Below are 26,894 nucleotides of genomic sequence, written 5' to 3' on the forward strand. Positions count from 1 at the left end.
AGTGAAATCTGGCTGCACCACTTCTGGAGAAGTGTAAGAAATGCAGAAGCCCCAGTAGATCGACATGAGGCTGGACACCAAGGAGGAGGGAGATGTCTATAATAAATGGCCTGAGTCAGCCAGGCTCATTCCTAATCAAGTTCTGTTGAAGCAAAGGCTTTTGCGGTTTTGTGTTGTTGTAAACGTCCTTTGCAAACCACATCCTCTGAGCCTGTGGAAGGCAGCGATGTTTATAAATCTCCTCCTGCTCTCCTGCCGCCTCCGCTGCTTCCCGGCCTGTGTGGCTTTACCATTCGCCTGCTTCCTTCCTCTTGTTCATGCATATTTGAAATTCTGCCAACTGCATTTAGTGATAGAGACATCTTCACTCTGGGGTCGTGGAGCTCGTGGTGAGGATGGTTTCTCTACCTTTTAGTCCTCTGAAAGATAAAGCTTTTCTTCCCCCCAGGGCCTTCTCCCCACCCCTTTGCATTCTGGCCCCACCACCTCGGTTGTAATCTGTGTGTCGGGCCCCAGCCAGACGTTACCACACGGCACACTGAGCTTCCTCCCGCCTTCCACGAGCCCCAACCACATCCGATCCTGCTGTGTTTGTTTGTGAGGCTCCACTCGGCTTAGCTTGTCCAGGTGTTGGTGACAAGAGAGAGATGGGGGCAGGGGAAATGTCTGCATGTGTGTTGCTTGCATACTCTTTCACATTACATTAACAATTATTTTGCTTTAACATCTATAACCCAAGGTGACTGGCATGATGTTAAACTCCCCGATCTCTCTGCAGTTGTCAGCCTTGCCCGTCTTCCTGCCTATCTCCTGCAAGGGATCCCTCAAAAATTCTGTGGGGTTCTCAAGAGCGCTTTGGGCTATTCCCTTTGTACTTCCATCTCTTCCCAGCTCCCCCTCCTCTCATTTACAGAGGTATCTGAACACTCTTAGAACCCTTAGTGTGTCTCCACAAGCTGTCTTCAGGTAGATGTATTCCAGCTGTGCAGATGAGATGTTGGGAAGCTTTAGCACCCGGAGGGGAGGTGACCTGCCTGGAGTCCCAGGGTGGCTGTGGTGATGCGGGGAGAAGAATCTGCATTCTGATGCTCAGCCGAGTGCTTTAACTATGAGCCTGTTTCTCCCAGCTCACATATTCAGCAGCGACTTAGTCAACAGAAGTAAGTCCCATGCCACACATGTCATGAAACAAACCCCATTTTAAGCCCATTATCCAAACTGTGATGAGATTGCGGGATCTGATCAGTGTGATGGTACTAAGCAAGAGTAGACTTGGGGGACATGACCGGGATCAGGGGAGCAGAATGAAGCCTTCCCAGGGTAAGGTGTGCTCTGAAAGGCTGCTCTGTCACTGCAGCTGAATCCAAGTGTAGTAAAAGAAAGGCTGTGGAGTTTGTGACCCTGTTTTGTGCACTTCTTGGAGAGAGTTTTGCGTGGCCTTAGAGCGTAGACTCTGTAGGGCTTCTTGTGTAAGAAATGACTGTGTTACTCTGTGTTTCCCTTCCCCCTCTCCATCAAGGAAATCCGATCCTTGCTACCTCTGTTCCCAGCCCTGTTGCTTCTGCACTTTGAAGAGACGGCAGGTTGAACATTTGTGCGATTGTGTAGGCGCAGGAATTCCCCAAGCCCCTGCCAGCAGCAATGAGGGCTCGCTGCTTGATGCATCTTGACAAGAGCTGATGTTCCCCAGCGTGGGCATCCAGTGCTGTTTCCTTTCCGACTCTGCTTTCCAGGATGGAGCAGAAGCAGCAGCTTGCTAAAATTACATCTTAGATAAGAGGAGGTGGCTTGGGAGAGAGTGTAAAGCAGGCAGGTTTTATTTTTGTATTGTGACTCCCCTTGAATGGCCTGTGAGATCCCAGGCACCTTTTTTTTTTTTCATCACTTCAATTATTGTGTGACAGGCACCAGTTTCTGCAGCAGGGAAATTGGTAGCTCATCTGCTGGAAGGCAGGTGTAGATAAACAAGGTGGAAATCTCCCCACAGGCGGACTTTGCATGCCAATTTACAGTTGGCTTCCCCTGTGGAGGGACGGGAGAGGAGGTTAACCCTGGTGTGCTTTGGAAGGCACGAGTTTTTCAATTTGAGTCTTGTTTTGGATGTGCAGCTTGCTTCAGAGAATGTCCCCAGGGGCTTCAAATGCAACATACACAGGAGTGGGCAGTGGATTGCGTTGGAGGAAATTGGCTGCTATGAAGAGTGTAGCTGGAGAATTGATAATGCTGGACATTGTCATACATTTAAGTACAGATCTGAAATTAGTTTTCTACAAGACATGGACTCTTTTAAGCTGGGACTTTAAATAGACTAAACTGAACCACTGCACCAACTGAAGACACATCTTTCCTTTTCCTTGTTCTCCTCCCTTCATTGCTATATTGCAGCCCTTAAATTCTGGATCACAGCCTGTCGTTTGAGTGAAATCATGCCTGACCAATCTAACAGGGAACATAGAAGATGGAGCCAGGCTCTCTGCATGGTATCCCATGACAGGACAGGGTGCAATGGGCACAAACTGAAACACAGGAGGGTCTGTCTGAACATGAGAAAACGTCTTTTTTTAACTGAGGGTCACTGAACACTGGCCCAGGTTGCACAGGCAGGTTGTGGAGTCCCATCCTTGGAAATAACCAAAAGCAACCCAGCCATGGTGCTGGACAGCTGGCTCCAGGTGTCCCTGCTCGAGCAGCACGGTTTGGACCAGACAACCACCAGAGCTCTCTCCCAACCTCAACCATGCTGTGAATAAAGACATTGAAGCCAGATTTTTCTCAACGGTGGTGACAAGATGAGAGGTGACATGCAGAAAGTGAAATACAGGAGGTTTCACTTAAGCACTGGAAAAACAAAATAAAACAACTATTTTATATGGTGAGGCTAGAAGAGGTTCCCTGGATCAGTAGTGGAGTGTCTGTCCTTGGAGATAGTCAAAATCTGACTGGACATGGCCCTGAGCAACCTGTTCTAGTTGATCCTGCTACATCACTTCCAGAGGTCCCTTCCAACCTTCACTGTTTTGCGAGTGCTTCAGTGGAAAGTTGGGCAGCTTCTCTGAACTTGGCAATAACCAGACTCTGCTGGAGCAGCTTAACTAGTCTGTGTCAGCCCTTCCCTGGCTGGCAGGGCTGGGGAAGGCTGCAGGCAGGCCCAGCAAAGCGCCGTGTCCCTGCTGTGAGCTGGCCTGGGGCAGCCAGCGCTGCGGGATCAAAGCACATGCCGGGAGATCTATGCCAGAACCTGAGGAAAAGAAATGAGGGGGTGGATGGGGTGATACAGTGGGAGCACTGTCGGTGCAGAATTGGTTCTCTGCTTTGCACTCTGGCAGTATAAACAGTATATATGAGCATCCTTCCGACTAGCCACATGGAAATCAACTGTGTGCTTGAAATTGCCAAAAATCCTTCCCCTTCCTGCCTGTGTTGCCCTGTCCCTTCCTCTGTCTGCTAGTGATTATTACTTAAGCCAAATGGTTGGCTTTTGACATTTTTCTGGCCCCCTAGTCCCTCATTATCGCCCTTCCACTCTGCCACAGGATTCCTAGACATCAGTCATCCTCTCCTCCAGTCTGGCCGTTAGCTGATCCATTCTGCACAGTTTTGAGATGGGAACCACATTTTTCTCCCTTCCCACGTGTCCTGACTGGCTCCCTAGCACCTCCTGGGAGGGTTTCATTTCCCTGCTTGCCCACCAGCATCTCAGGATCCCACCGAGCCTGATGCCTTTTGCTTTAATGTGTCTGACCTTAGGGATCAATACTGCTGTTTTGGCCAAAGAAATAACCGTGCATAACGAGGTTTATAGCATCGATTCCCGAGGCTAGGGCTCTTTGTTTTCACAAGCCACCAAGCTTGTCCCTCCCTTCCAAATAACCTGGATTGACAAATAAAATGTAAAAAAAATCAATAGTCGTCTCCATGCTTTTCTGGCCTGGGGGTATCCATGTGACCCAGCACCCTCCCTTTCCTCCTCGGCTCACCTCTGGCAATCATTGTGCTGCATCCCCACATTGCTGGACTGGTTGGGGTCCGATGATGGATGTGTTGCTGCTCCACAGAGGGAATAGAAATTATTTCCTGCTCAGGAGTGCAGTTTAACAGCGTTAGGGACAGGGAAAGGAACGGTAGGCTGCTTTTGAGGTGCTCAAAAGTATGGGTGGGCAGAATATTCTCATCAGCCCCCCCACAATGGTTGTCATCAGATATGCAAATTACTACCAATTGTTGGCTGATTTAATTTTTTTAATGAGAATGCATTGCTAGTGAACACATACCTTGTTTGCTACTTGTTACCCCTGGTAGGGGTCTCTGGGAACCTGCCCCCGATGAAGAGTTTTTTGCAGTTCTTATGGTCTTTCTCTTGAGATCTCCTGGGAAAGGGCGTTTTTTATATTGCTGCTCATTTTAGGAACCTTTTGCACCTTCCTGTGTCACATCTTCCGAGGAGGAACAGCACAGCGCACAGTCTTACTGGAGTATTGTACCCATTGGGGAAAAGGCTTTTCTAGTTCTTGTTTTGATTACAGTTTGTTAAGTTTTAAGGCAATAATGAGTCTTCTTAATTAAAACCAAACTTGAGATGCCACTCTGGAGAGCCAGTCATACACACATGCATAAACTTCCTCTCTGTTTTCTTTCTTCTATGTAAGCTTCATACCTTGTGTTTCAGAAATACTCCTTTCCTCACCCATTATCATTAAACAGGCTCTGAAAAACAAGAGTAAAGGTGCAGGTCTGTCTTTTGACATTCTGTACCAGTCTGCTGGGCATCCAGCTGTGCCCTGGTGCTTGTGTTTGCTCGTCATTTTGATGAGCATGGTGCATGGTTTCCTCTCACATTCTAGGAAGGGGACAGTTTTTCTCCATGTCCTTTGCTATAAAATGAAAAGTGTCCATGGAGAATAAAGATGCACTTATTCAAAGGCTGTCCAGTTATAACTGATAAAAGGAATACCAATGGCAGATATGTTAGAATAGAAACCTTGCCTGGCAAAGGGTGTTTGTGAAAAGCACCTACTGGTCTGTGCTTCCTAGGACAATTATTTCAATGCAAATTAAAGAGTAATGGATTTGGTGTAAGCAACATTTAGCTTTGCTGTTGAAAAGCATCTTGCCTTAAGGGACAGCTCCAAAACACACTCAAGCTTTGTAGTACGATCTTTCTGACCCTTAGAAGCGTGGGTCTGAGGAACAAACCTCCGGTTTCTTGTGCTGTTGCTTGTGTTGGTCTTGTTTTACCATGCACTTCTCTAGCATCTCTCACACTCAGGTCTCTAAAGCTGGATCCAAAGTGATGTTTGCTCCCTGTCTTTTGCTAGGGTGTTTAAGAAAACGGTGGGCAGTGATCAGAACAGGCAAGCAGCAATTAGAATTTCTGCATCATCATCTTAGCTCTGCCACCAACTGTGTGATCTTACTTGAGGCATTTGGTATCTGTTTTGTTTTGTGGTGTGATCGTATTTGCACTCAGTTTTTTCCTGTTGCAGATTTTCCAACAAGTAGATTTCAACAAGAGGCCGGGACGTATAAGTGCTAAGCCTATAAACTTTGCAGTGATCTTGAAGCTTTCCAATGCCAACCTGCAGGAGAAGGCCTTCCGAGTAAGTGGAACCCCAGCAGCACACATCTTCTCTTTAAAGAGCACAGTTGCCCTAGTAGTATATTTTGTGTTCGTGTCCCATTAAGACTGGAGATTAATTTCCCAGTCCGGGTGCTGTAGGGTTTCATTCCTGTCTGATATCTCATCTCTATTTCTGCTTCCCCTCTCCAGGATGGACTCATCGAGCAGCTCTATGACCTGATGCTTGAGTATCTCCATGGCCAAGCGTACAGCATTGGATTCCCAGAGCTGGTTCTTCCCACTGTCATTCAGGTAAGGTGTCAGACGCTTCTCGATCACGCCATGAATGTGCACAGAGTGAGATAAAGTCGTGCAAGCTGACAGTGAACTGAAGATGGTCCTCACAATGTGAGAGGGGGAACCATTTACCTTAATTATAGTTTTTCTTTGCGTTTTGGGGAACTCTTAGGGAGGAACAGAAGCATCGTATCTAATAAGGAGTCTGAAGGAGGTGAAAGTGGCTGTGGAGTCGGCCGCTCTTTTGGGAAACAAAGTGGAACGGAGGGCTGCAACAGTGCTGGAGAGATGGTTTTGTCTAGTGAATGCAGATGCGAGCTTGGCAGTTCAGTTGTCTGAACTTCTGTGTTGTCTGAGAGCGGTACCTGTGCTCTGAGCCCATACTTTTCCTTGCCTTACAGCCTCTCACATGTGCTCTCCACAAGATGGCAATCTTCCCTCCTTTCAGTGTCTCTGTCAACTGGGGCACTTTCTCCCCAGGTTCCTATGTACAAAACAGAACAGTTCCCATCTCCATCCCCCCTCCTTGCTGCATCTAACAGCAGTGTTGCAAAGTGCTCTCCTTTGCCTCTCCCGTGGCATTCCACGGTGCAGGGTGTTCTTCACGTTTGCATACTTCATTGTCCTCAATAAAACCCTGCGTAATCCTTCCCTAGTAAGGTGATAGCTGGGTGGCTTCAGTTTTGAGTGAGCAGTGACCTCTCTGCTGTGAACAGTAAGACTGCTTGGTGCAAACGTGCTGGAACTTGTTCCCTCTCAGTGCTCTGTATTTTTAACTCCTGAGTGGCAGGTGTCAAACGAGTTGGTTGTATCCTCTGTGGGGACATAACCTCTGCTTCGCTTTGTTGTCTGCCGTGAGACCCTGTGTCTGCAGACCTCGTTGCTATGATGCCTCTGCTTGACGTGGGAGCAGTGCCTCCATAGGGATTCACAGGCTGCTGGGGAGGTAAATCTTGTTTCTGCTGGATGGAAGAGGCTGGCATCTGCCAGGCGCACGGCTCTTGGCTGGTCCCTGCAGCCTGGCACAGGCCGTTCCTGGCTGGCAACGCGCTGCTTTGGCTAATGTGAGCTGACAGGCGCTCTCTGTGCGAGGAGAGCAACTCCTGTGCTTGCTCTCGCTTCGCGTGCTTCTCACTTGTCGGCAGCGAACAAAACCCTTTCCTCTCAGCCAGCAGCTGTTGAGAGCATCGGAGCTGTCGGAGCCGATGTTCTAGCTGGAATGAAAAACGGCTGACGCTGGCACCGAGAGCCCTGTGGCTTCCAAAGACACTCTGGGACCAGCCTGTGTTTCTGCAGAGAATTAATGCTATCGGATTCCTATTTGGCTGCCACGAACCACAGCCTCGTGGCGTCTGCTGGGCTGGGGTGCTGAGGTTAGCTTCCCAAAATCTCAGAGTCTTCGGGAAAGTGTGTGTGGGGGGAGGAGGCTTTTCTCCTGGAACAGTTCCAGTTAACTGTAAAAATCCATCTGTCCTGATTCTTCCTCCCTGATGAGCTCACGCTTCTCTCGGTGCCGTGTCGCAGGGGCTGCGTTCCAGCTGGCGGGGCTTGCGTTCCTCCTCTTCTGGTCAGCGGCTTTTGGAGACGCTGGGCTGAGCTGCCTTCCAACTGAACTTTGGAACCTCCTTGCCCGGAAGGCAGGAAGCGCCTGGGCAGATCAAAGGGAAGGAGGAAAGGAGAGCCCGGAGGGACGGAGATGGTTCAAAGGCTTTAGGAGGACCCCATGGTGGTCGATGGAAAAATAGGCTGGTGAGGAGCTCAGAGAGCAGAGACTGTGTGTCTGGATGCTTGAAGACACTGTCTGTGCCCTCCTTGAGAGCCCTGATGGGCATCACAGGGCAGAGCTGGGATGTGAAAGGGAAAAACTGGGCAGGGGTCGGTAAGGGGAAGGTTCTGCTGGGTCAGAGGTGGGAGATGCCATGATCTGTGCACGTCTTGCAGCTGGACCTGGAGGAGATGGACAGGAGGTTCTGGTTGGCCTTGCCAGCAGCCGCTCCTGCCACTCTCTCTGTCCCAAGTTCAGCATTCCCTCTACTTTTTGTGAGTGGGGGATTGGGCTTGATTTGGGTTCCGTGGACACACACGTGGCTGCTTCAGATCTTTTATAGTTCCCTGCGTCGTTTACAGGAAGAGGAGCTGGTTTTTTGCTGTGGTCTCTGCTGGTAGAAACCACTGGTGTTTAAGGCTGGCAGTTCGACAGAATCAATCCCGCTAATCACAATGCTGCTTAGCTGGGAACCGACGTGAGATGTTAATTACACATACATACACATGTTCTGATTGCTTTTATTCTGGAAAGGTATGGCTGTTGTATTTGGCAGAGTGGAAAAAGGCATATACACACTCCCTTGCTCTCTTCTATCTTCTTGGTTGTTCCCTTACCCTTAACACAGGACTGAGATCTCATTACATTTTGTTAATATCTGTGGCAGATAGTGGTGGGACTGTGAGGGATTGCAGGGGTAGGAGAGAGGAGGGGGAAGCAGAAATGAAGCATATGGCTGCGAGAGCGAACACACAGCACCAAACTGCACAGATAGAGCCCGAGATTTTGCAGGGTTTCTGGTGACACTTCTGTAACGAAAGAAAAATGATAATGTATGTGGCAGCGGATGAAATGGATCTGGGGCTGCAGCTGTGGGGATCAAGTGAGATAAATCGAATGACAAATGCGTGTCTCAGTGGAGATAAATATGCAACACTTATAAAAAATAAATATTTTAGACAGGGGGGGTGAGGGTAGGACAGGCTTCACCAGCAGAATAATAGTTCTGTTGATGGTTCCTTTGTACTTGTTTGATGGACTGTTTGCTTTGTGGAAAGGGGGAAAGGTTCATTGTAACTCCCATTTTTCTGGGTTGGATGTGTAATGGCAGGTGGGTGTACACTGGGGATAAAGGGACAAGAGAAGCCCCTGCTGCTCCGTAGTGGGGGACATTCTCCATGTGTGTAGCAGATCCTGCAGCAATATACCCATCGGGAGAGCAGCGTCCAGACAGAGAGGGGCTCGGTGTGACAGTCACCTCTTGATTAACACTTAATACCCACCAGCTTGGCATGTGAGATCGAGCCAATATGTAATCTTGAAAGGTGACAGGACCCCAGGGCTGAATACGGGTGTACGGTATGAATTGAAGGGAGAAGGTGCCCGGTACTGGCTGTCACTGGGGGTGGCAGATGTTTTCTTTTGCTGATGGGATCTGTTTGTGGAAACTATTACATTGCTTTCATTCTTCCTCCTCTTTTCCTCCTCCCAGCTAAAATCTTTCCTGAAGGAATGCAAGATTGCCAACTACTGCAAGCCTATCCGGCAGCTCCTGGAGAAACTGCAGGAAAATTCTGCCTACATTGCCAGCAGGCGTCAGAAAGCGGCCTTCGGCGTGGCCAGCAGGGAGTCTGTGGTGAGTCTGCTGCTTCCATTTGGGCTTCCTGGAAAGACAGACAGACTCCGGCTGCTGGGGTTGAGCGGGTGGCAGAGGGAGGAGGGACAGGGACACCATGGAAACGGGAGCGCGTGGAGTGGGACAGATGTTCACAAACAACTGGACTCGGCAGGGTTCTGGTGCTAGAGCCGGCAAGACTCTGCAGCCAAGAGCCTCATGGAGAAAACAGTCTGTAAATGGCATCCTTCTATTATTTATGACACCCACGTGCATGGAAGTGCGTTGCTTTGCTGGGGCATCTCCTTTGCTGAGAAGTTTCTTTGTTTTCATCATCATTCCTGATGTGTAGGTGCCAGTTCGTGCCTAAAATCATAGAGGGGATTCTGCCACCTCTGTAAGTGTGGTGTTTGTACCGTTTGAGAGGACAGAGCAACGGTGTGAGGTGATGCTCGGGGAGGATGCCTGTGCAACCTGTACTTTTGCACTGTGTTGTCCTATGGGAGAAGGGAGCCTTTCTCTTCCTTTGGTTCATGTGGTGTCTAATGGGGAGCAGAGGAAACAGCCCACTCGGTGCTTCTGCAGGGTGGAAGATCTGCAGTGGCTTGTCTTTTGTCTGGGAGGACAGGTCGTGTGCCCGGGGCTGCCTGTGTTTTCCCCCTGCTCCTTTGCAAGCAGATGGTGTAGATTCCCAAGAAGGGCCAGAACTCCCACAGAGACTGGGCTTCCCGGAATGATTTGGAGTGTCCCTCAAAGTCTGGGTTGAGTTTGCCAGGCTGTCTCTGAGACACGTGGGGCATTGGCACTTCTTGTGAGCAAACACCGCCAGAAAAGGGAAGAGGAGGGGAAGTATTTGGGTGTCCCCCTTGCCAGCAAGAGCAATTGAAAGCAAATGCTCACTGGTATGCACATCCATGCATTTTTGCCTCCACTGTAGGGAGCAGAGCCCAGATTCTGAGCTAATTCTTCCACGCAACATGCCGAAATGCAGCTTTCATGGGGGGAATGACAGAGAAATAGGTTTAAATGAGGGGAATAAAGATTGTGAATGTGATCGGGTCTGCTCTGCTGAGTAGTGGGCATGCTTTAGAGAACTGCATTTTACCTAAGGGTCTGTATTCTATAATTTTAAAGGAGAAACAGCCTGGGAATTGAACTTAATGCTGCAGAGGGTGTGTGGTGGTACAACATTTAACTTAATGTGGAAGAACTGTGGGGATCATCCTCCTTGCATCCCAGGAGCTGTGGTATGGAGGGTTAGGCACACCAGGTGTGTTCAGCCTGACTCCTTCCACATTATTTTAAGATTGAGAACTTAACTCGTATTTTTTATGGTGAGAAGCAGGTTAACATTTGAGAGTCAGTGCTTTTTTGAGAGTATAATGCTAACAGGTTACTATACTAATTAAGGTTTTTGTAGGGAGCGCCAAAAAGAATGGAGCCTGCAGCTGAAGTTGAATCCAGATGCATAATGTGTGGCTCTGATTTTAGGTTTATCTGCACTGTTGTGGGCCATGGATTGGCAGAGGAAAATGCATGGAAGGAAAAGAGGGCACCAGGACCCGCAGCACAGTGATGCAAAAGTAATAACAGGAGAATTGCGAATGGTTAAACGGGTGTGATGGCATCCCCTCTCAAAATTCCCATTGAGGTGTTCTGACTAGAAAGATGGGAGTGTTCGAGCTATCCTTTTTTATCTGTGGATTCCAGCACACTTTAAACCAAAAAGAGCTGTATCAGTCAGAACAAATAGACTTTTACCCTCTGTAAGAAGAGAGTCTTCCTCAGAAGCTGCCCATACCAAGCAGCATCAAGAAATGGCCTGATTGCAGCTGGCAGCCTGATAGGAGCCTGATTTATAGACGGGGTGACTTTGCAGTCCTCGGGAATGACTCCTCTCGCCGTAGCGGTGGGTCAGATCGACAGTAAAGCTGTTCTGTCTGCTGGCTGGCGTCTGCGCTGGCGAGTGCTGCTGGAGCCGGCGGTACATCAGCCGTCCTTTCCGTCCGGTGAGAGCCGAGAGCGGCCGCAGGCTCCAGACCCGGGGCCGTGTTACGAACAGTCCCGTGGGGCTTGTGAGCCTGGGACCCGCGGTTACCAGAAAAAGGGGCCGTTTGGCTTGATGCGGTATTGATAGCGCCTGCTGAAGGATGCGTAAATAGATTCCGCGCCATTAGAGCGCAGGTGACACAAGCTGGTCGCCGTTTAATTGCCGAAGTTCAGCTCCCGGTGCCAGCTGCAGAAACCACAGATCATCTCCACTTAGTGATGGGCCAGATCAGGAGCTGGCACAGAGTGATGTGTTTCACTTCACAATACACACCAAGTACTTGCTCGGCTGTGCAGGCTGGGAGCTCTGCACCGCTGTCCATTGCAGAGACTTGCTCTATTTGTTATCTTGCTCATGTGCTGCTCTTTAAACAAACTTCTCACGCCTTGGCTCGTGGGCTGCAGCCAGCACACTGCAGCTCCCCAGTTTTGGGGCTCAGCAGTTGATTTGGGGTCTCTTGAAGGACATTTGACCCGTTGCTGTGTTTTGTGCTGTGAAGATGGTCTGTCCCTTTGTTCCCACCCTGAAGCAGGAGTGTTGTGTACACACAGCTGCCATGCAAAACTCTGGGTTTGTTGTCAGGATACTCTTTTTGGATCTTTATTAACCTTTGAGCGTATCTGTATGAACCTTTGCTTGGGTTGCTCGTCCCCTTCTTCCTTCTGTCTTTCTGCTTACCTTAGATTGACTTTTTACTGTGGGGTAATGCAAAGCCTCTGGGCATTGTGGTAATTCAGTAATCAGGTACAGTTCTGTGTGGGTTTTAAGTTAAAGGCACGTTGGCGGGTTAAGAAGAATGTATTTTAATACGACACACCGCCACCCCCCTTTCAGCACTAACATGCCAAATAATTGAAGCGTAAAAGAACTTTAAGCATCAAATTTGCTTCCCACCATTTACGGCGGTTGTATCTCCTTGTTCTCCCTGCTTGGACAGTGGAAACAGGCTCGGCGCTGCTTTATGCTCTGCTCTCTCGAGATTGGGATGAGTCCCAGACCCGCAGGGGAACGTTTGTTTCAAAAATAAACACTTGGCTGTAGAATAGCAGGAATCGGGCCTCTTCTGGAAAGGAAAAATAGGAATCTGGAACCCACAATTCAGGCCACCATGCTGAGAAAATGTGGTGATCTCCCATAAGCTAAATCATCTTATGCCCCACCATCTAGTGCTCCTTTATGAGGACCTTATGCTGCTCTTCATTGCCGTTGGTATCCTGTGCTTTGGTGTTGCGTGACCAAGCTGCCGCATTGGCCAACCTGCCCGTTGTATCTTTTTGCATTTCTTTGACCTTATAGCGCCCAGGCATTGCTTTACCTAAGGAGAGTTGTAAGTCGCACTACTGCTGACTCAATAGTTGCTTAAGTGATTGTGCCTGAATTCACGCTTAGTCCTGCTGATGTCCTTAGTCATGGGTGCCGATTTCCTACCCAGAAGCTGGAAAAAAGGTGGTTTGGGAAAGGGTCTCAACCTCTGCTTCTGACTCCTTGCGTTTGCCAAAGTTGTACTGGAAAACTGCTTTGAAAACACTTCTTAAATTTGCACCCACTCTCTCCGCAGGAACAATGGGAGAAGCAAGTCAAAGAGGAGGGGACACCTCTGAGCAAGTATTATACTCAGTGGAAGAAGCTAAGAGAGAAGGAGATCCAGCTGGAAATCAGCGGCAAAGAAAGAGTAAGAATGAAATACTTCACTTACTGGTGGCTCATCAAAACCAGCTCTGCTGATGTGAGCTGGAATGGGCTTGAGCTGTGTGAGTGCATTGACTGGATGTTCTTGGATAGAAGATGAGTGTGGCTGGACGGCAGCCTCGCCAGTGTCCTCAGACCTGTCGTACTGGGAGCCCAAGGAGCAACATCTGTGTCCTCTGCTCACAGCCTGTTCGTTTGCCCAGGTTAGCAGAGGACAGGTTGAAGTTTAGACTGTACATACAGTTCCATTTCTGTGTGTTCATGTCCACATTCATGGGCCTTCTCACATTTTTTGGGGCACTTTATATAGTTTCTTGCAAATTTTGTTGCTTTCTTGATAGTTGAGCTCACATAGGTCTCTAGCTCCTTTTCCAGCTCTGCAGAACGTGACTGGATTGCCACGCTAAAACCGAACTTTGCAAGACAGCAGGGCGGGGAAGATGCCTCTCTTCTTAGCAAAGGGAATATCAGAGATGTGTTCTGGTTTGCAATTTCATATTTCACCCGTGTGGGGGTGGCTGGTTGTGATGTGGGACTTAGATGAGGAGTCTGAAGGAAAGCTGTCTCGATGCTAATGCAATGAAAGTGGCTGAGCCAGGCGCTTGGCCAGGGAGCAGGAAATAGATACAATTGGTGTCTCCAGTGTGGGGAGGGGAACAATTAAAATAATCGATGGGACATGAGGATGCTTGGCTCGGAGCCAAGTCCTGGAGCATGGTAGAAGACCTGGGACATCCTAGAAATGCACAGCATCGTATACCAGCCCGAGATAAGGGCAGGAGGCTGAAATTCCCCGGGGCAGCCGTGCAGAGGGAACAAAAAGCATGCTTGTTTTCTGTGCAAACCCAGCAGGAGAGTGTGGCCTTTGCAGAAAGGGAATTTGGGAAATTTCCATTGCAGGAGGAAATTCTGTTATGAAACAGCAAGAAGTGATGACTGAGTGGGGCTAATGTCGTGCCCAAACTGGCCCTGCTGATGTGAGCTGACACTTCCCTGGGACAGAAGCAGCTGTCATGAGAGGAGATCAGTGTCAGTGCAGACGAGTCCCTGTCTCATATTAAAAGGGGGAGGAAAGCTGGAGCTCCTCAGGGTGTCCAGGATGAGCTGAGGTGGAGAAGAGCAACCCTTGAGCATTACTGCTTTCCTACAGCAAGGCTCGAGAGGGTGACTTCTGAAACCAGGGCAAGTCTGAAGGGCAGTGGCAGGGACTTGTGTTCTCTTGGAGAAAGTGAGCTGAACAGATAAACTGGAGAGAGAGGCAGATTTGGAGTGAGCTTTCCGAAAGGCCTGTGGCTGCCTGACATCTTTGCGTGGTGAATGGGGCTGTTGTCTCTCTCGGTGGGGACCGCGAGCTTAATGATGCGGCATTGTGAGCCCCAGCAGGAGAGCGAACACCATGAGGCCCATTAGGGCTGGGAAAATCCATGTCCCATTAGCAGCCATTGGGAGGAAAAAAATATCAGAAGAAAAATCAGCCTGGCTCTCCGCTATGAGCTGCAGCTTGCCTTATATAACAATGCTGACCCCGTCCGCCCATTCCATTTGCTTTTCCCAATGGTTTTTAATGGGATGTAGACTAATCGGCTTCGTGAGACTCAGTAGATAGTAACCCTCTAGTTGGGGATTAAAAGGCTGGCCCCCAAATTACCTAATTACCGCTGCTGTGTGATGAACATGGGCTGTATCTGAGCTGTGGCTCACTATAAGTCTCATTGCTTTGCCTTGCGATCACTCCGCAATCTTGGGTTTTCTGGTGCCTTTATTTTGAGGTGCTGTCTCGAAGACACTCCTGTGGAGTCTCAGAAAGCTGGAGGTGGCACAGCTCAGCGTGATTCATATGCTCAGGTTGAGTTCAGCCAGTACTGATGTCACCCAAAACCGTTAGAAGCATGGCTGCCGAGATATTTTAGCTTATAAGACCATTGTGTTTTATTTCTGGAGCCTCTCATTGAACAAGTATTTCTGGAGCATCTCCCTCCAGAAAGTTATATGCCAGAACAGGAGGGAGAAGTGAAGCGTGAGTCTGTCTTGTCCACCAGAGCTGGTAAGGGCTTAGGAAAGAGTTTTCAGCCCAGCAGCTCCCCTGCCCCAGCTTGCTGGAGCAGAACCACCCTCGGAAAGGGGATTGTCACAGGGTGTCATTGGGGCAGCCCTTTGGTAGTGACTCCGGATTGCTGCTCTGGCTGCATTTTGCTTCCCAAATCTGCTCTCTATCACACAACAACTGCTGTTTGGAAAGCCAGTCGTGTGCTGCTTTCTTCACACGTCCTCCCAGCACCGAGACAGCCCGGCTGGTCTCCGCAGGGCCGGTGGAAGGAGAGACATCTCAGAGTGGGAAAGAGCAGCTAGAAGGATGACTTAAAATTAGGACCCTGCAAATGGTGGTTGGTGATTTGCTCCCCTCTCCCCTTCTCTGGCCAGCTTCTGACTTTCCATCCTGGTGTTACAGGTTATTGCTCATAAGTGCTCAGCTCCCAGAATCAATATTGCCCAGCTGGGGACCATAACCACGAAACAGGCTGGGAGAAATTGCTGGAATTGGCTGCAGGAGCAAATGCGTGTCTCCGTGTCTCTCGTCGTCTTTCCCCCCCTCCCGTCCCCGTTCTCTCGCTCTTTCTCTCTCTCTCTGCTGAGAGCTGCCTTTCTATAGAGTGTGTTTGCTGCTCTTCCCGCTGGGGGAAGCACACGGGGGGGTTGAAGTGGATGTGGTCAGAGTGGAGTGTGCCGAGGTGTGGTCTGACGAGTGGGAGAGAGCAAATGAGTTATTACTCGCAGGGCGAATGTTTCCAAGCAAGCTAATGCGTGCTAATGCATGAGTGCTTCCCAGGAGGTGTGCAGCCGGGTAGGACGGCGGGCAGCTGATGTTCAGAGAGCACTTGGGATTTAATTTGCATTCTGATTGTCTTTGCCCTGGCTGGCCTGAGCCCTTGCAAGTAAATCCTCCCCATAATCCCCCTCCGGAGAGGTGTAAAGAGCAGCGAGCTGGTGTCAATGGCAAGTACTTAATGGCATTGATATTGGCTGTCCGCAGGAGCAGGGCTCTTGGCCCATTGATCTCCATAAGGGCCAGCAAGCAGGGGAACTGTGATGCAGACAGACCTTAAGCACCTTCAGCACCTTGTTGTTTAACGGCGCTGAAATCTGCAGCCCAAAAGACAGTGAGAGCTGTGACAGCTTTTGGCATCGGTGGAAAACTGGTGCTCCAGAGGTGACCAGCACAGCCTGGTGTCACCGTGCTTGGCTGCCCGAGCTCACACGGCTTTCAGTCCAGAGCTGTCATGCGTGTCTTGCATTTTTATCCATGCGACCGTACCAGCAGTAGACGGCCCATTAGCAAAAGTAGTTTATTAGGTAAAGATCAATAGAGCAGTGGTGCTTTGCATGCATCATTCACCTTTGTAAGTGCCTCACAAATGTGTTGCTCCCCTGGCTGGCAGCAGGCAGACCCAGCTGCTCTTGGCAGTGTGGCAAAAGCCAAGTTCCTGTGTTTAAGCTCAGCATTTTATGTTTAAAAGTACAAATTAAGGTTTTCCTTACTGTTGGTTTTGGTTTTTTCCAGCTTGAAGACTTGAACTTCCCAGAAATAAAGCGCAAGAAGCAAGATGAGCGCAAGGAGGAAGATAAGAAGGAATTCAAAGATCTCTTTGACCTGGACAGTGACTCTGATGAGGAGAACGTTGGATTCTCTGTAAAAGGTACGGGGCTGGGGCTGGGCATATATTCTTGTCCAGAATTCTGTGTGATGTGGGTCAATACAGCCCTGTCCTAAGGGCGGTGTGTGCTGGCCATTTTGAGTTCAAAATATACACTATTAGTGAGAAAGTGCACAGGATGATTGTACCTTTTGGAGGCTTTTTAATGTGACAGGCGGAAGGTGGTTGGGAGGCTTTTATCTTTCCCTCCCTCTCCTACTGTGTCAGCCCAGTTCATTTAAAGCCTTAGTCCTGCATTAGTTTTCGGTACATGACCCACTCTCTCCTCCCCTTAGCACTGTTCTTTTGTCACAGACACTGACCTCATCATCTGCCAGAACAAGGATCTTTGATGGAAGAATGTTTATCCTCTCTTTGCATGCACTTCTGATTTATTTATTTCATAGTGACTGATGTTGCAAGTATTCTTGAGAAGCCAAGGAAGTCTAGAGCCTCTAGAGAGGAGGGAGTGATGTCACTCTCTGGCTGTGACCACGAGAGGGCCACAGTCGGTTGTGGAACCTGCTTGAGAAGTTCACCACATAGTTTGAGGGAAAACTTAGATGTTCTTTTTGTAATTTGGAATATTTGGGATGTCACGGTGCAGTGTCATTTATATGGGAGGGCGACTTGCGGGGACGCGGGGTTTTTTTGTTTGGAGATTCAACCTACAGATAAAATCCTAGTCTGTTGTGCACATTGTAAGGCGTGAGGATAAATCTTGAGCATTGTCTCCCTCGTGTATATTGTGAAGAGAGTGCAAATGAGGACTGAGGTCTCTCCCTGCTGTTTGTCCCACAGCTGCGGTATGGAGTCACTGGTATGGACTCACTGCGGTGTCAGCGGTGGCTCTTGGCTTCCAGCATTCCCAGCTCAGCTGTAGCCTTTGTTCATAGCAGGGTGTTTTCTGGAGGGAGGGAACGTGCCCTGAGGGCACCTTCCATCTCAGGAGCAACCGTGCTCAGCCCCAGCGCGGATCTGGAGACGCTGCGTGGGCACAGCGGGGTGAAGTCCCCTCGAGGCAGTGGTGTGAGTGGTGTGACCCGCACAGGGACGGGGAGGCTGGGAAAAGTGTCTGTGTCTTGGGAGACGCACACAATGAGCTCTTGTTCTTACTCGGTGTGGTTCGTTCCCGGCCATGCCGCGCGTTCAGTAACTGTCAGATGGGAGTCGGAGCAGCCAGCGCATCTATGTGCTGCGGTTCCCTGCTTTTGTGGCCATTGTTCTACCCGGTGGCCAGATGTGAGGGAATTTGGGAGGCCCTGCGGCTGCTGTGGCCTGTGTGCTCGCTTTACCTGTGAGGTTTGAGGGCGTAACAATCTCCTCTCAATATATAAGGCAAAAGGAGACTCTGGGACAATCAAAGCAATTAATTGAATCAGCCTCAGACTATTTCCAAGAGAGAGATGTTGAGCAGCTAATGGCAGAAATCTAGGCAGGAAGATAAGACTGCCCTGGGTGGGCGTTCTAGGAGGGGAAAGCAAGAAATACAGCTGGAAAACAAGAAATACAGCTGAGAATGCACAGCAATGCTGGTCTTCTTGCAAAGTGACAGGGAGAGACCTGATCACGAACACGTTGGTGCTATGGAGGTACCTGTGACACTGAGCAGAGCTGATCACCCAAAACTGTCCAGAGTTCTTGCTGGAAAGAGCTGATTCCAGAGTCCTGAGGTCTCTGCAAAGAACAGGGTGGAAAGGAAGGGATTCCCTGCCAGAAAAGCCCTAGCTAGATAATTGCAGTTGTCTGTGGCTGTAACTCATCCTCTTAGGCAAGCCCAAGGTTAAATCTTTCCTTGGTCTGGAAAACTCTCTTCCCCCTGGTGATTACTGCATAGAAGTCTGGATGTTTGAACGTGCTGCTGGTGCAGCATCCTTGTGGCTTTCTGGTGGGATGTTGGCTATGAGAATGGCTCCCGTCCCTCACCAACCACAGCACTTGGCTTGGCAGGATCTTTCCTGTGTTGACAGGACATTTTTCTTCCAATTAGTTGTTGTTTTGGCCTGTCAGGTCCCAGACCAAACTCAAGAGAGTGGAAAATTGCCTGCTAAAAGCCAGGAAATCATCAGTTTTCTGTTATGTAGCTTCTGCTTGAAGTCCCCCTCACCTTTTCTTTTGATTTAAATTGAGTGTTGTATCAGTGAAACGTTGATTTCAGTTTATGCTGTCCCTGATCTCTGGAAGCAGGTAGATCTGGAGAGTTCTTGGCTTAACCATTGCTGGCCAAAACATCTTACTCGTTAATTAACTTCTGCCTCAAAAGACCTGTATTTCTCAGGGCCGAGCAGGCTTCTGAAGGGCTGGATAAAGCTATTTGTTTTCCTTCAAACCTACTGCCCACAGAACTCACCGATCCGCCCCTTGTGCGAGCCACAGCATCAGCCTGCCTTAATGGACTGTGTAGGATCTGGGTATAAACCTAAGCCTATCTCTTAGGCCTGTCTGCTTCTGAATCCTAACCCTGGTTTTGCGTTAGGCCGGAGATGAAAGGCTGATAGCAGGACATTCGCTCCCCTTGGCCCAGACCTTCCTAGTGCTGCAGGTCCCGCACAAGTTAAGCTCTCTGATCCTTCCTCACCTTACCCTGAGCCTTAGCAGCCTCACAGCAGCCAAAACCATGATAAGCCGTTTGTCTCTGACAGCAGCAGCCTTTCCCTGGCTCCATAAGCTTTGCAGGTCTCCAGTCTCTTATTTCCCCATCCCAACCCTGATTCCCACCCTATGAATCGTCATTCTCGCTTCTCAGGCCTTGCAAATCCAGCAATAAATGAATGAATCTCTTCTGAATCCTAGCAAGACTAGCAGTAACATATTTCTGTGTCTGGTGTCAGGTTTATAGACGTCTCATTGGGTTTCTTTGTGGTTTGAGCCCCTCGCTCCCTCATTACCGGCACTTCTTTTGATTTTAAGGGTTCCTGAAAGAACAAAGAGGGTGGTGGACACTTGTTTGGGATTCGGTCAGTGAGTTCAACGCAGCTTCTCCCAGTCCTGCCTTGTGCTGCTCTGGCTGTTCATTTCAAGTGTTGTGCGCCCCCAGCATCTCCCCAAAGGGACAAGAAAGGTGATGGAGGCAAATGGCTCCGTCATATTGAGACAAACCGCACTCTGGAATGGGGGCGGCATTTGGCAGGCAGGACAGACTCCCTCGCTTGGGTCTCTGCGAGGTCTATAGAGGGGAGAGGAACAGGTTTTCCCGTTTCAGGAACCCTTGAGGAGGTAAGAGTGCGAAGAACCGGGGAGGAAAGAGGGTGGATTTGATCAATCTTGTGTCACTGGTGGGGATGGGCAGGTCCCTGCGTTCCTCTCCTTTACCAGCTGACAGATCTCCGGGAGGAAAAGCGGCTGCTCCGGGAAATTATTAATGACTGGGGAAGAGGCGCTGGGCTGCCTCGTCATGAGGCAATTAACGGCGAGAAGGGAGCGCGGCTGCCGCGTCTCTGCGGGCCCGGCCGTAATGAGTGATCTGTCCGCATTAGGTGTTGCTGTGCCTCTAATGAACTTGAACAGGTTTCTTCATTTATCCCTGGCGTAATTATATTACATCAATTTAATGCCAGACCGGTGGGGGCCGGGGGTGTGGAAGGGGAGGTCAGACGTTTTCATTTCCTAGCAGAATAATCCTGACCCCTTCTCAGCGGCAGAATTGCTGCTGCGGGGCTGTGAGCTGGGGGATCCGCGCGCAGTGGGAGGAGGAGGAGGAGGGTTAACCAGAGCACCCCAAGCTGTCTTCTGGAGTCTTGCTGACACGGTACATTCCTCTTGGGCCGCTGCCTATGTCACAGCGCACAGGAGTGACCCCAGGGCTCCAATTCGTGTTCTGCCATTGTGGTGCCTGGTGACTCACGCTGTCTGGAGCAACCAGTCAACTCAACATGAGTAAAAGTCCATATCCAGGGGCTGAGACGGTGATTTCCCCAGAGCCCAAGCACCCAGAGGCTCTTCATATTCCTCCCCCCGGCTCCCTGGGACCATCCTCAGAGGGAATTTGCAGCACTTTCTGCTCCTAGACCTTTCTTTTGTGACAACAGAGGGAATGAAGCTAAGAGAGGTCTACAAGGATGCCCTGAACCAGAGAGCCTACCCCTGTTTTCAGTTACACAACCACGGAGGGGCGGAGGTGGATGCAGAATTTCTCAGTGCAAATAGCCATTCTGTGGTCTCAGCTTTGTGATTTATTCCTTCTCCTTTCTCACGCCTGTTCAGCAGACCCATTTCTGTCTGTCTGTCTGTCTGGGGCAGGCAGCTTCATGACGGATGTTTGGGTGCTGGTGGTTGCTCCGTAAATACCGGGTAGCAGCAAATCCTGGGCTTTGGCAGTAAAACCCCGCTGTGGGCTTCCGAGGTGATTTGTCTGGCTGTGTCCTGGCATTCCAGGTGCTTCCGAAATGAAGCACATCCTTCTGCGCCAGGGGATGTGGGGTTTGGAGAACAAAAAGCAAATTTCCCATTTAGTGTGTGTGTGTGTGTGTGACTGTACCCCTGAGGATGGGTGTAGTGATGGTGGTACTTTGCCCTGTTATGTATATGTAAATATATGTATATACTGCCTGCAGATGTGTGCTGCTCTTTATTGTTTCCATTCACATAGTAAAAACACTTGCAGGTAAAGCCAAAGCCAAGCGGGCATCGGACGACAGCTCAGAAGCAAGCAGCGAGGACTACGGCGAGGATGATGATGAAGAAGAAGGAAAGTATGAAATCGAGGAGGATGAGGAAGAATTGGAAGAAGACGGTGACTCCGATGGTGAGTAGTGCAGTTGGGGGTTATTGCCAGCTCTGGGAACTGGGGCCTCTTTGCATTTTGGGGGCTCCCTTACAAAGGAACCATCTCTTATTTTCTTGCTGTGCTGCTGTCCCGAGCTGCAGGGACTTGAACACACACTCTGGAGAGGGAGACCTGGCAGTTCTGCGTTTATATTGAGAGCGAAAGGGTTAAGGCCTTTCCCGGCCTTGCTCTAACAAGCCACCAGTCCCTTTCATCTCTTTTCAGGGGCCTCCTGCAGAGAGGCTCAAACAAACTCTTCAAGCGCAGCCCACCCCACAAAACCTGGTACAGAAGCCTCGCTCGCGGGCTCTCCGCAGGTTCCACAGGCGCGGGGTGCACTTCGCTCTCCGTCTGAGCCGCGCCTGGGGTGCGAGGTGCTGCACGGCGTAACCCTTTAGTAGCTGCTTCTCAACAGCTTCTCCTGGCTCCGTTTTGCCCGCGTCTGCCAAGTCTCGCTGCAGCGGGAGCAGGCGGAAGCGGGGCCTGCCAGGAGCTCCGGCTGCCCTGGTGTTGCTTTGCTGGGTTTTGTGAGCCGCTTGCTTAGTCCCTGTATTAAAAGGCTCTGCAGCTCCACATGCCACCGGGTATGATGTTTGGTTGTGGGGAGCAGCCACAAAAGCTCCTGTGTGCAGGTTTTCTTTACTAGTTTGGGGAGCGGGGAGAACAGGAAAGGGGGAAAGAGTCCAAGTGAGAGCAAAATCTGACGGATTTAGTGTGGCAGATGGCTGCGGCTTGGCACGCACACCCAAACCTCGGCGCCGAGAATAGACGGGTGTTTGATGCGTGTTCTGACAATGCTGTAAAGGGTAAAGAGGGAGCGTTTTCCCTCTGTGCCTACTGCAGCGCTCAGACGAACTGGGGGAGAAGCACCTTTCGGTGGTTTCTGGGGCAGCGGGAGCTCTGTGGTCCTGGGGTTCTGGTGTCACCAGCGCGGGTTTGAAGGATGTGAACTGCACTGAGCGGCCAGTGGGGCTGATGCGGCAGCTGATCCAGGGGTTGCTGAGCAGGGGCTGCTGTGTCCTGAGGGGTTGCGGGCACAAAACCGGAGGTGGGAATTGGTGCTGAGCAGGTGCTTTGCTGGTAGAGCCTAAGAAAGACGGGCTGCAGGGCCCTCTTTGGAAACAAGGTGTAGGAAACTCAAGCCACGCTTGCGGAATGAGAGGGAAGGGCACTGGGAATGGGGATGTGCACAGCCCCGAGAAACCAGTTCTGACTTGTGCTCCCCGTTAAAATACCGTTTCAAAAGGAGGGAGTTGGGCTGGTTTTGTGTTTGGGAGCCCTATGGTTACCTGCGACAGCTCCTGTCAGCTCTCTGCAAGACCGACCTGAGCTGTGAGGCTGAAAATTTGGAGGTTCTGCCTTGTCCCCTGCTCCCAGTTCTTATTTTTTAGTATTATTTTGCATTTCTGCCTCAGGCAGCACAGTTAGTTCATTCTCTCCTATCTCCGAGTGCTCCAGAGCCAGCGCTGCACCGAGCGCTCTCCTGCCGCTATCTGGGAGCTGCAGCGGCGCCAATCAATTAATGAGCGTCTGGGATTAATTAGCAAGGAGCTGTCTCGACTCGCCTCACTCTCGCTCCCAGTAAAGCAGGATTTACACCTCTCGCTCTTTCCGCCCGCAGAGGAAGGCGAGGAAGCCGCCCGGGCTCCCCAGGGGAAGCAGAGGAGCCCTCGCGGGATGTCACGCTCCGACCTCCAGCAGCTCGCCCAAGGAGAAGAGGATGTTGTGGAGGACTTGGCTTTCTCTGACGACGACTGAGCGCCCTCCGGGCTCATCCTGGACAGAGCCGGTAAGAGCTGGGGGGCACGGGGACGGGAGCCACCCCAGGTGCCACCAAGGACTTTCTCAGTGACGCAGCAGAGATGCTACTTGGACTTTCTAAGCTTTTTCTACCAGTTATGTGTTGGTTTTTTATAACAGTAAAATTGTGTTCTCATCAAAGCCAGTAAAAGTGCTCAGCACAGGTAATAAAAAGCCCTCATTAAAATCTACTGCGTTAAACAGCACAGGGTTCAGTTTCAGCTGACGAAGGTGTGACGGATGCTCTTAGACATAAACCATTGACCAAGTCTGGATCCAGCCACACCAGGGGGGTCCATTCTGAACCTTGAGACTCAACGGGAGGGCCTCCCGCTGCTCTTTCGCATCTCTTGTCCCCAGATCACGCTAGAGCAACTCTCACCCAATTTTTTGGCACATTTCTTCCACGCGGTGCGTGACAGGTCCTCACACCAGCACAAGATGCTGCTGCTAAAAACCACCTCTTCCCCTTTTATTTATCATATTTTAAGTGTTTTCAGGGAGTCAGCAGCAGCACAGCTCAGCAGATAGAAACCCAAACAGACGTGCTGCGGCCCGGCCGGTGCTCCTCTCACCCACCTCTAAGTGATGACACCCGGGTGCGTGTACAGAGGGAATTCATTGTGCTCCTCCTGTCCTGTTTCCAGCCATCGTTCGTTACCGCTCAGGTAATTAGCGCTGGAGCGCAGCATTGTGGGGCGTTCGCTTCACTCAGAGTTGGTCTTTTTGGAGCTTAGTGGCAGGAATAAGGATAAATGAGAGTTTCTTTTTCCCTTTTGCATTTTCTTTTTGCAGCTGCCGTAGGTACCAGACCTGCCCTTCCAGGACATGCACCCAGGTGCCCTCTGTCCTATCAGGAGGAGGGACTAACCGCAGAAATTAGTGATTTGGGGTTTATTATTAAACATTATCATTGTTTTTATTATTCATCATTTATAGTCATTTATATTTACATACAAATATATAATATAGAAATGCATAGATATACATAGATGTGCATTTTATATATAAATGATTATAAATGATAAATATATATACATATGTATTGATGTGCAATTATTATCTCATTCTCATATATTGCACATTATATATCATACAGATTATGTATCATATGTACTATATATGTTATATATTGTATTATATAAGTGATATATATGCATATATAAGATATATTTATTCTGTTAATATATCTTATATATAACATTTAATATATATTAATATATTAATGTCTCTTACATATAACATTTAATATATTAATATAGATTCTATATATTTACTATAGATTATATTAATATATTATATATAATATTTATATGATAATCATTTGTAGCCCACGCTGAGTGGGACAAAGCACCTGCTGCTTCATTGTCTTGAAGCACGCACACAAGGGATGTGGCTCCAATAGGAGAATGTTAAGGCCCTGACTGTAAGAAAACCGTCTTCACTTACCTTTTCATCCCAAAGAGGACGGAGCTGCTTTTCCTCCCTGCGCCACCGCGGCTGCGCGAGGGTCCCTCTGCTTTGGGGCCAGAAAAGCAGCAGCTGCGATGCACCCAGAGCCCCCCGGGGTGAGGCCGACGGTCCCGGGGAAGGAAAAGAGACTTGTGGGGTAACACCATGTGCAAGGAGCTCAGGACACCAGGGACCATTTGTAAATTAAGTGTTTTTCTTTTTTATTTAAATCGATTGCTGGAAAGCATTTTTATTGTGATGTGATGGATAATGACTTTTTTTCTTCTTTTTTTTTTCCTTTTTTTTTTACAATATAAAGAAGCTAATGTACCACCAAGCTATTTTTGTAAGAAAAACGGTAGCACGTGCAACATTAAACAAAAAAAAAAACGGGTGGGGGGAGAGAGAGAGAAAAGTACCACATGTGATTGTTGTTCACAACTGTACAAGTCACAGGAGGTCACCCCAGGAGTTACCATCGTTCACAGTAGTAAAAACTCTACCCATAGTTTGTAGGCTGAACCCCCCACATCCCTCCCCGTGCTCGGGGACGCGCAGGAACCGGCTCGTCCGCAGCCCAGAATGTGCAACTACATCCACCTCTGTACCAAGGCTGGAAAGAACAAACCCAACCCTACCGACAACAACAAAAATGAATTAAAAAACACCCTACATGTAGAAATGAGTCTGTTGTACACGGGAAGGAGGGAGGGGGCCTGTGCCCCTTATCCTGCCCACGCACACGCTCCTTCCTTCTTCTCTTTAAAACAAAATAAAATAAAGCAGAACACTGTCCGTCCTGCGTGCGGGACGGCGCGGAGCCGCCTCCGCCCTGCGTACCATCCACACCACGTAAACATGGACCCGAACTTGCCTTTTTTTTTAATCCTTTTTTTTTTGTCTGTCTTTGGTATTGTTTTAAAAGTTGCTAGAGATGCATAGACGACACCTGACTGAGGAACTGAGAACAGTTTCCAGGGAGGAGGAGATACTTGGGAAGGTGGTTGGTTGCATTTCTGATGGTTTTTTGCTCGGGGTGCTCAGTACCGTTGGAGGAGCGGTGCCCGTTCCCCTTTCTTGCTCACAGTCGCACCCAAAAGTTCCTGAAATCTGTGTTTCTCCCAGAAAAGCGTTTTCTCCCATCCACGGCTCTGCATGTCGGTGAGCGCCACGGGGCGTGCAAGGGAACGGGGATGTCGCTGCCATCCTCCAGAATGAATCGTCTTTCTCTTCGCTTGCGCTGTCTCAGTACATCTTTGGATAGTTTTCTTTCCTTCCCTTTATAGTTTCTTTTTAAAACAAAAAGCAAATGCATCCAGAAGTAAAATACAAACCCCTCCGTTCCTCACTGCGCTGCCCGGGGAGGCTCCTCCGCTCTCTCACCCGCGTCACCTCCCGTCCGTTCCGCCCAAGCTCAGTTCAGACGCGGCCCGCGAGCCGTCCCGCGGTTACGAGGGCGGTTTGGCGGCGTCGCCGATGCCGGCGATGATGGAGGGGTTCCCGTTCTCCTGCTTGGGCGACACGCGGCTGGCGGAGGGGAGGCCGCCGAACGGGGAGGCCACGCTGCCCGTGGACGCCGGTCGCAGCTCGGCCGCCGCCACCTCGCGCTCCGGGGGCCGCAAACCGGGCGGCTGCAGCGGGAAGGCCATGGGGAACCCCGCCATGTACAGCACTCGGCCCACTCGCTTGGCCACCTGTTGAAATAAAGTTAAATAAAATAAAGATGGGGGCAAAAAAAAGGATGAGAGCATGCAGAGTCTTCAGAAAATGCATTTTCATGCAGCCAGCCCAGGTTCTGTACTCCAGAGTACAATTAAACAGTATTTCCTAAAAATAAAAGTTTCAGAACAAATATGAAGCCTCGGTACTTTAAACATGGTTTAAGCTTCAATGATTGTTTGCTGCTCCCCTTATCTACAGTCACACTGAATAAAGCTATAGCTAAATGGAAAGTTAAATGTATTTACGAGGTGTTAATGTCCAGATCTCATCATGTGCAGCCTCTCAGACAAATCCCTGACATTCTGTGGTTCTGTGAAGTAACGCTATGCCAGAAACTGGTTTCTTGACCAACAGTGCTGCTTCAGCACGCGATCAACTGGTTCAGAGCTAAGGTACAACCTTGGAATTAAGAGCCATCATTCCAAATCCACCAGAAAAACCTACAACACCCCCTTGGTGACTCACCAGGGCAGGTTCCTCCTCTCTTTCT

The 26,894-nt window shown here is 49.7% G+C and overlaps 2 protein-coding genes across 3 annotated transcripts in view; one reads left to right on the top strand and one right to left on the bottom strand.

Annotated features, from left to right (window-relative positions):
• Nucleotides 1–24,152, top strand: part of NOC2L (NOC2 like nucleolar associated transcriptional repressor) — a 37,791-nt gene extending 13,639 nt beyond the window's left edge. The window contains exons 13-21 of one of the 2 annotated variants that reach the window (XM_080358597.1): nt 5,484–5,597; nt 5,768–5,869; nt 9,112–9,255; nt 12,843–12,956; nt 16,533–16,668; nt 21,269–21,409; nt 23,052–23,219; nt 23,722–23,898; nt 24,026–24,152. In XM_080358597.1, the coding sequence (XP_080214723.1) occupies nt 5,484–5,597; nt 5,768–5,869; nt 9,112–9,255; nt 12,843–12,956; nt 16,533–16,668; nt 21,269–21,409; nt 23,052–23,188 (888 nt within the window). In that variant the 3' untranslated portion in view covers nt 23,189–23,219; nt 23,722–23,898; nt 24,026–24,152. Of the gene's footprint in view, nt 1–5,483; nt 5,598–5,767; nt 5,870–9,111; nt 9,256–12,842; nt 12,957–16,532; nt 16,669–21,268; nt 21,410–23,051; nt 23,899–24,025 lie in introns of both variants that reach the window. The other variant, XM_080358596.1, reaches the window with a different exon arrangement.
• A 1,978-nt stretch (nt 24,153–26,130) lies between these two features.
• Nucleotides 26,131–26,894, bottom strand: part of SAMD11 (sterile alpha motif domain containing 11) — a gene marked incomplete at its 3' end in the record, with an annotated part of 92,272 nt that continues 91,508 nt past the window's right edge. Inside the window, exon 14 of the mRNA XM_080358810.1 lies at nt 26,131–26,376. Coding sequence (XP_080214936.1) covers nt 26,131–26,376 — 246 coding nt within the window. The remainder of the gene's footprint in view (nt 26,377–26,894) is intronic.

Source organism: Nesoenas mayeri, assembly GCF_963082525.1.
Source record: "Nesoenas mayeri genome assembly, chromosome: 24".
Lineage (NCBI taxonomy): Eukaryota > Metazoa > Chordata > Aves > Columbiformes > Columbidae > Nesoenas > Nesoenas mayeri.